The 9,085-nt window shown below is 50.2% G+C and overlaps 2 protein-coding genes across 2 annotated transcripts; one reads left to right on the plus strand and one right to left on the minus strand.

Moving 5' to 3' along the window:
• Positions 1-972: 972 nt before the first annotated feature.
• Positions 973-3,344, plus strand: LOC123062991 (probable proline transporter 2). Its single transcript, XM_044486694.1, has 7 exons — positions 973-1,198; positions 1,297-1,521; positions 1,674-1,768; positions 1,905-2,091; positions 2,205-2,548; positions 2,638-2,868; positions 2,937-3,344. Exons 1-7 carry the CDS (start codon positions 1,087-1,089, stop codon positions 3,084-3,086), a joined length of 1,344 nt encoding a protein of 447 aa, XP_044342629.1. The 5' UTR covers positions 973-1,086; the 3' UTR covers positions 3,087-3,344.
• LOC123062990 (E3 ubiquitin-protein ligase RGLG2) lies at positions 3,273-7,844 on the minus strand. The gene is made up of 11 exons (XM_044486693.1): positions 7,179-7,844; positions 6,292-6,376; positions 6,065-6,205; positions 5,870-5,983; positions 5,691-5,788; positions 5,075-5,154; positions 4,801-4,906; positions 4,553-4,680; positions 4,274-4,460; positions 3,999-4,055; positions 3,273-3,887 (listed from the first exon to the last, which is right to left on the minus strand). The coding sequence occupies exons 1-11, from the start codon at positions 7,509-7,511 to the stop codon at positions 3,807-3,809; spliced, it is 1,410 nt and encodes a 469-aa protein (XP_044342628.1). The 5' UTR covers positions 7,512-7,844; the 3' UTR covers positions 3,273-3,806.
• Between the last annotated feature and the right edge of the window lie 1,241 nt (positions 7,845-9,085).

Here is a 9,085-nt window from a genome sequence, read left to right on the forward strand (position 1 = left end):
TCAAAAAAAACAAAAACCCCAGCCACAGAAATGCTGACGCGTGGATGCCTATTGGTCCCGGTTGGTGCCACCAACCGGGACCAAAGGGTCTCCTGCCTGGGCTCCGTGCACAGGCCACGTGGAGGCCCATCAGTCCCGGTTCTGGATTGAACCGGGACTAAAGGGACAGGGCATTAGTACCGACACTTTAGTCCCGGTTCAGGAACCGGGACTAAAGGCCCTTACGAACCGGGACAACAGGCCCTTTTTCTACCAGTGCTGGGTCTGTGGTTGGAGGCCAACAATTATGGTTTCCTCCTCCGACATCGTTGTCATGCGGGGGTGTCAGTTCTGAAGTTCGACGGTGTGTCCAGGAACATGTTGCCCCGGTCTGATTAATTCTTTCAACTGTTATGGTTTTGCTTCTGACAAACTACTATGGAGGTCCGTAAAGCTACTGATTAGCGATGAAACCGCGTCGAGCTTGGATGAAGAGGTGATATGTCTTTTTACCCTTTGGTGGTGCCGAAGGAGAGGAACATGCACTAGTATTTTGCATAGGATTTTCCAATCTTTTCGGTCATGTAAAATCGGTGTTTACATGTCTTGTAACTAGATCTTTATTCTGTAAATGAAACCCGTGTTACCATGAAAGAAATGACGTTCAAATCCCACACTTTTGTGTTGATCCATTGCTGGATCGAGGAGCGTCACGTTTAATAAGACATCACATCACATTTTGTTGCCACTTGCGGTTTGATTTGATCTGATTTGATTTCGCACGTAGGTCGTTTTTAGGGGAGGGGGCCTACGCACTCGCGCGCCGGATGGATACGTACGTACGCCCGCCCTCGTGCTGAGCAGGCCGATCGACTCTAGTGGTGCACCTTTACTGTATCCCGGCAACGACATGCATGATCACAAGACCTTTAGTCTGTGACCTCACTCCTCTGTCTATATATCCGGGAGCCTATATGAGCTGTTAGGCCATATCCTTCGCCGGTTCCATCCCTGCCTGCCTGCCTGCCTAGGTCGTTCAAACAGATTCGCTGAGCACAGCTCGACGACGTAGCAGAAAAAGAGAACTAGAGAAGCCATCAGTTAGCAATGGCCTCCTCGTCGCTGGACACGGAGGCGGGAGCCGGAGCGCAGCACAAGGCCGCCGCCGGCGACGGCAGCGGGTACACCACCGCGGCCACCGCCCACGCGGTGGACACAGGTTCGTCGTCGTGTAAACGTCAATAATCCATCTAGTAGCTTGTTAAGTTTCGAGACGCATGGCAATGGTGCATGATGACTTGATGAGTGCGTGTGCAGACTCATGGCAGCAGGTGGGGCTGCTGCTGGTGACGGGGTTCAACTGCGCCTACGTGCTCAGCTTCTCCAACCTGATGATGGTGCCGCTAGGGTGGGGGTGGGGCGCCGCCTGCCTGCTGCTCCTCGCCGCCGCCGCCTGGTACGCCAACTGGCTCCTCGCCGGCCTCCACGTCGTCGACGGCCAGCGGTTCATCCGCTACAGGGACCTCATGGGCTTCGTCTTCGGTACGCAGCCAGAGTTTGTTTTTTTCTTTTCGAGGAAGCGTTCTAGCTAGGCTGACTCGATGACTTGAGAGCTTCGTGACTAATTGCAATGGAGAACGAAATGCATCCGACACGTACTCACCGATTATGCTCTGCTTGCTGTGCGTGTGAAGGGAGGAAAATGTACTACCTCACCTGGTTCCTGCAGTTCACCACCCTGCTCCTGGGAAGCATGGGCTTCATTCTGCTCGGCGGGAGAGCACTCAAGGTTCACCGTTCGATCGGCCATCACCTCCTTAAAAATATTTTTTTCTTTTTTTTATCGTGAGTCATAATGGCATTAGCACGATTAATTAACTAATAACAACCGTAGTCAACGTGCGTGCGTTGCTTTCCACCCGCAGGCGATCAGCGCGGAGTTCACCCAGACCCCTCCGCGGCTGCAGTGGTTCATCGCCGCGACGGGGTTCGTCTACTTCGCCTTCGCCTACTTCGTGCCCACCATCTCCGCCATGCGGAACTGGCTGGCCACCTCCGCCGCGCTCACCGTCACCTTCGACGTCGCGCTGCTCGCCGTCCTCGTCCGAGACGGTACTGGTGGACTGGTGGTGACCACGCATATGCGTGCTGCGTGCGTGCATTTTCATTATACCATTCAAAGGCAAAAGCTCACTGACGTTGTAACGAACTGCGTGCGTACGTAGGGAGGTCGAACTCGCGGCGGGTTGACTACGCCATCCACGGGACGGAGGCGGAGAAGGCGTTCAACGCGCTGGGGGCCGTGGCGGCGATCCTGGTGTGCAACACCTCGGGCCTGCTCCCGGAGATCCAGTCGACGCTGCGGAAGCCGGCGGTGGGCAACATGCGGCGGGCGCTGGCGCTGCAGTACACGGTGGGGGCCGCGGGGTACTACGGGATCAGCGTGGCCGGGTACTGGGCGTACGGCGCCGCCGCGTCCGAGTATCTGCCCAACCAGCTCTCCGGCCCGCGCTGGGCCTCCGTGCTCATCAACGCCACCGCCTTCCTCCAGAGCATCGTCTCGCAGCACGTACGTACTTACTCTACTTCTCGTCTGTTCCAGTCAAGTTGTGATGGCCACTACGTACGTACACATGGGTGCTGATGATGCCGGTGCAGCTGTTCACGGTGCCGATCCACGAGGGCATGGACACGGGGCTGCAGCGGCTGGAGGAGGGCATGTTCTCGCGCTACAACATGACGCGCAGGCTCTTCGCCAGGGGGCTGCTCTTCGGGGTCAACGTCTTCGTCACCGCGCTCTTCCCATTCATGGGCGACTTCGTCAACCTCTTCGGATCCTTCGCGCTCTTCCCGCTCACCTTCATGTTCCCCAGCATGATCGTCCTCAAAGTAAGTAAATTTCTTTTACAACCAGCAGTGCGTGGATTGTTAATTTGACGACTGTGCCTGCCGTGCAGATCAAAGGGGAGTGTGACGGGAGATGGTGCAGGCTCTGGCACTGGAGCATCATCGTCGTCTCCTCGGCCATCGGACTCGCCACCTCCGCCGCCGCGGTCAGACTCATCCTGCACAACGCCAGCGTCTACCGCTTCTTCGCCGACACCTAGAGCACGCCTATCCCGCCGCGCAGGATGATGATGCAGTGCGTGCGCCCAACCGTGACATAACAGTTACTACTAGCACTATCAGGCCATCGTATCCGTGTCAATGCGTGGGCACGTTAACATGCCAAACGTGACACTAAAATAGCAGTACTCATAGTAGTAGTGGTGAACCACCTGCATTGGACGCCATTTGAGCAAGAAGAAACTTCCAATTCGAAACGAAAAATAAAATAAAATAATGCCACCTCCCTTGCAAGAGAACACTGCGGATTTGTACAGACGCATCAATCAACCAAAAAACAAACATATCCCGGGTGAAACGGCAGCTCAAGAACCACATCCATATGTACACACTTGCAAGTACCACACACGGTTCGCTGGATCCATCAGCAGCAGTTTCTCGTTTTTCTGTTCTTTTCTCTCTCTTTTTGTTGTTTTCGCATGCCAATGGCCCTTGAAAACCTGCATCCATTTCTTGCGCTGGAGTTTGGATCATTCCTGGTTGGGTGTAGATACTCGAGACCGGCCCCTGCTCCCATCTTTGGGACGGCGGATTCATCGGCCCTGCAAAACTCGACGCAGACCGATGCCTGGTGTAATCTCCGAGAGCCGATCGAGCCCTTCATGGACTGGGCTTGGAGAGCTTGAAGTCCATCGTCCAGTGTGACGCAGGGGTGGTCTCCAGTAACGCCACCCATTCGCAATGATCCAAACCACCACTTGCTAATATAGCTTTATTCTGGTGGTGATTGGACTCCGACAGATTGGGCATGACTCCAATGTCTGTCCACATTCACAGCACGTCTGCAAAGGAAGTGCTTTGTTAGAAAGGATGTTGACACCGACGTTTCAACCCACGCACAAAAACAGAAAATGATTTCCCAGGAAGCAACAGCAATGCGCTAATCCACTCACCTGGTGTCCACAGCCAAAAGCCATGTCCTTCGGGTTCACAAGGCAGATAGGGCAAACCTGCACATGAGAAATGCTAGTAAGGCGCTGGAGACTGCAAATTTGGCGTAAAGAAATACTCCCTCCGTTCACTTTTGTAAGTTGTATCAGACAGCTCAAAATAGGCTCTGTTTTGCACATTGTCTGAAATGTCTTCAAGGTCTTATAAAAGTGAACAGAGGGCGTAGGAAATTAAAAGATCAGGTGACATTTGCATCTATGACAGGTGAAAACTTTACCTGATTATCATAAGCAGAAGACGGTGCAGCAGGGGCCGCAGTATGTGCAGTTTCATAGGGAGGATACGCTGATGAAGATGTACTAGGCTGAGGTTTACTAAAGCTTTTAGATCCATATGAATAAGCATCATGGCTTCCACCAGGAGGAGGCAGAGGAACCCTTTCTGGAGCCTTCATAGAACGACGACTGTTTGCCACATCGATACAAGTCAGTGCATATTTCAGAATGAATAAAAAAATAACGAATCAAGCACTTGAAAGGGGTGGGGGAGCATATACCCTAATATTCCTAATTCCACAGTTGCTTTGTACTGTTGTGGTATCTCCATCAAGGCTGAAAGTGCAAACGCTGCCTCTTTTCTTGATTGTGGCATGTTTTTAGACATTATCTCCGAGAAGTTCACAAACTGGACAAGTAAAAGATTCTCAGTGTTACAATGGCGTCAGCCAGTCAAGGTTCGGAAAAGGAAAAAACATATGACATCAATCATATCAGATCTTTATCAGTACGTTCCCCTGTGACTTACTTGAAAATTATCAAAAGCCCGGGCAGGAATGTTGTCATCAAATTCCTTCATCATGTCCCATGGGCCATCACCAACTCCTACTAACACAATAGATAGCGGCAGTTCACTGCATACATAAACAAAAAACTGAAGCGATGAGCAACATCCATGACATGGGAGGGCAATAAATTCAATGCACACAATAAAGCAAGTGGTCACTGCAAAAATGAGGGTGAGGTGCACATGACTATGTACATATCAAAACATTATAACAAAGGCAATATGAAGGACCAACCTGGCCCTCACAATGGCATCAACAGTCTTTTGCTCTTGGGAACTCAGCTGCCCAGATGCAGTATCTACACTCCTTGTAACCTACGTAAAGTACACAAGTTAACAAGAGAACATAAAGAAGATATCCAGTTTTGAGGTTTATACAGCAGAGAGAACAATGAAAACATGATAATCACAAATATGAACTATTTGATCAAGTGTGAAGAGCACAGTTTGACACTACAGTGCAGGGTACATAGTTCAGATTAATAAAAGAAGGATACATATCCTGGAAGAATGATTACAATTTCGCAAACACATTATATCGAGTTGAAGTTCTTCAAGAGTTATACAGCTTTTGCCAGATATAGGAGTTTGATCTTGAAATAAAAGTTATACAGCTTTTACCAGATATAGAAGTTATTCTTCTGTTATATGTTCATTATTATACATACCAGCACTCCAGATATGCATACAAACAAACAGTCATGCCTATGTTAACAGAAAAAGAAAAAAGCACCTTGCAGTTGGAATGCAACAATTCTAAATGAAGCATATCTAGCATGCCCACTGCCCAGGAGTCAGAACTACCAACTGTGCAATTACATGTACCATCAGAAGAGGGTAAAGCGTAGTACCTGTCCGTCAGCAATTATCAGCAGAACATGGTACTGCCCACCACTTTGCTCCACGATGGTCATAGCCATCTCAACTATTGGTGCAAAAGATGTTGGTCCTGTTCAAAATCAACATTAATACTCAGAACTAACACACCAATCGAACCTACTTGAAAGACAATGGGGTGACTTAAGCTTACCAGCCAAGCGCAAATGTGGAACGAGTTCCCTGTATCGCTCAAGAGCTTCTGAGAATCCATTGCACGGTCTCTCATCAGGGTAAAAACAGAATACGTCTTGGTCATGTGTTGATGCTGAAAAAAGTAAGCAAATGGGCATGATTTAGATGAATCGTCACAGTGGTGAGAAATGATCAACTATTACACGATCTTTACCATCTCCAAATCCGAAGCAGGGAATCAAGTTATCTTCATCAAATTTAGACAATGTCTGTCCAAGAATCGAGATTCCTTGTTCATAAGGATTTGGTACATTGCTAATGTGATGTAAACTACGTCCATGGAAGGAGAATTTGCCTGATAAAGGGAACAAATCATTAGCATCAGGATCAGTGGAACTGATTATTGGGAATAAAGCAAACAGGTGGTTCACAAGCACTAACCTGTCCATTCATTGCTCTTTGTGAAATCAATACCCACGATGAGATTCGAAGACTCGAGTCCAGCTTGAGCTAGAGCATCAGTAACCTGCAAACACATTATCAACTCTTAACTATCCGGATTTTGAAAATCAATTGTTTGCTTATGTGCCTGAATCTTGTACTATTGACGCTGAAGCCAGTATACTACAGAAAGAACGCCAGAACCTAACAGAAGTTGGTGAACAAACTTTTGATTGATAAGCTACTAGTTGCAGTAAGAAATGTAGTGGGCCATACTTGCGAAACCGATAGGAAAGTATGATGCACAGATTTAATCAGGAAAGTCACTGTCAGACAAACTGCACCACAGTGTGACAATATACAGGCATCTACACTGCACATTCGGCGACTGAGCATCCCAGAACTTGAGGCGATAGATTATTGCCACCCATAGTCATTATCCTGTTCGAGAAGACCAAGCAACACACACCAACTAGCACAAGCAAACATGATTACCAAGCTGGCAACCACCCAATAAACATGTATAATTCATTTATTTTGTTATCGCGTGCGGGAATCATTCATCAACAGTGATTGATGGTTGACCACGAGATTAACTTGTGATGTTGTGCTGATTCGGCGTGAACTCAATCCGGTTGAGTGGTTGACCGGCTAATGGAGCGTCGTGAACTCTCCAGAAATCTCGAATGGGCCGCAGATTGACCGACTACGAAGCGCAAACCGGCGACGCCGCCAACTTCCCAGCAATCCAAAGATGGGATCTAGTAGGTACCAATTCACTGTTTCGATCTATTCGCATCGAGAGTTCCGGGCGAACACGCGAAACTGCAGCCGCCGCTTGAACTAGCAACAATCCCAACAAACTCGAAATCACCAAGGGGACGTACCTGCTCCACGGACCGGAAGTCGTCGGCGATCCGTGAGTAGCGCCGGTCGAGGCGCGGCTTGTTGGCCGCCCCCGCCCGCGCTGCGGGCGGCGGCGGCTGCGCGGCGACGGGCGCGGGCTGGTAGGCCGGGTAGGGCGCGGCGTAGCCCCCCTGCTGCGGCGGCGCGCCGTAGTAGCCGCCCTGCGCGTCCTGGCCGGCGCCGTACGGGTACCCTCCCGCCCCCGGCGGCCCCCACTGCGGCGCCGGCGGCTGCTGGAAGGACGCCGAGTGCGCGTACCGCCCGTTCCCGCTCCCGTCCCCCCGCGACTCGCTCCTCGAATGCCCGCCCCCCATGCCTCTCCCTCTCTCTGTATGTGTCCCTCCGCCCTCGCCTGAAGAGTAGTAGATGGGTGTCTCCGCAGATGGCAGATGAAAACGCGGTGGCGGTGGCTGCTGTGGCAACGGCGGCGCGCGAGGACCGGGTGGGGAGGCGACCGCGGCGGCGGCGAAGGCTTGGAGGCTTGCAGAGTCTAGAGGATGCTTCCTTCCGGTGTGCTTCCTTTGGGGCTGTGTCCGGTCCTGTGCTGGGCTGCTGTTCGCTTGGCTGACGGTGGTTGGAGTTTTGATTTGGCTGGGTGACTTTTTTGGGGGCGAGGGGAGGGGGATGCGTCGAGTAGTGGTATCACGGGGAGCCGGAGGAGTATATATCCCACACATGACACACGCCTAGGCCTAAGCGGTCACGTGCAAGAAAACCCATCCCGGAGGAAACTGCTGGGGCTCTCGCTCTTGCTACGTACGTGGAATCTTCGCATCGGGGTCCTCGAAAGCGAGCCGGCTTTCCGCTCGGATCCTACTATTTTTCGAATGTTATTTAGGGTAGCTTTCGAGAGAGATATAGGCAGCTGTGATAAATGGCATCCTTCTGCGTACAGTTGGCATTCACTCTACTGGATGTCTTTTGATTGTTTTTTCTTAAAAAAATAATAATAAACGGCATCTTTCCGGGGAAAATGTACAGTACTCTACGCGGAATTGTTTGTCATAATGTCCTTTGTGTATTTGGATTGTACAAATTAAACAGTTTATGCGGCCGAGATACACATGTTTAGTGTCTTACCGAGTCGCGCCTAATGCTTCGTAGGGTATGGCAATTTTTAAGTCACCAAAGGAGGTTATTCGACCTTGTCAACCTCAAAAATCGTGTCGGCTCAGTCTTTTACAGGTGCTCACAGGGACAGGATGTGATATGTACATTTATAGGGATGTGTGTTTATGTGTGTCTATGGTCTGTATTGTGTTTCTAAAAATATATATGCGAGGGCGCCATGGTGACTAGCCACCAAATGGGTGTGGGCTAGATTTTCTAGATGGAATTACTGCTTTTTATTAGAAGGCCTCGGATAAATCCGCGATCATAGCATTCCTAATACTACATCTCAGGAAATTATGGAGCCACATTCTGAAAAGTTCATTACATCAACCTTCCCTAACTAATCCGTGATCGGCACCGTTTGCGGATCATCCATCCCATCGCACTTCAACCTGCTGAATGGAGGGCAGCAGATTCTTCACCTCTTCTACAAAATGGTTCAACGTTGACTTGAGCTTGTTGACCATCCCTGTGTAGTCCGATTCCAGTACTAGCTCCTGGACACTCCCCCCTCCTAAATCACCACATACAGGTTCACCACTCGTTGGAAGCATACAACTCTGCTAGCTCTGGTTCTGTGGTGGACAATAGCAAAAGGCACACTCTGGCGATGAATGAGCCATGATAATCCCGAAGAATTGCACCCCCACCACCTATGGGTCCATCCTTAGATAGCGCTCCGACTGCATTTGCCTTAATCCAACCTGCATCTGGGGGAAGCCATTCCTTCACATAAAATGGCACCTTTTCAACTACGATGATCGTGTCACAGATC

The sequence above is a fragment of the Triticum aestivum genome, chromosome 3A (assembly GCF_018294505.1).
Source record: "Triticum aestivum cultivar Chinese Spring chromosome 3A, IWGSC CS RefSeq v2.1, whole genome shotgun sequence".
NCBI lineage: Eukaryota > Viridiplantae > Streptophyta > Magnoliopsida > Poales > Poaceae > Triticum > Triticum aestivum.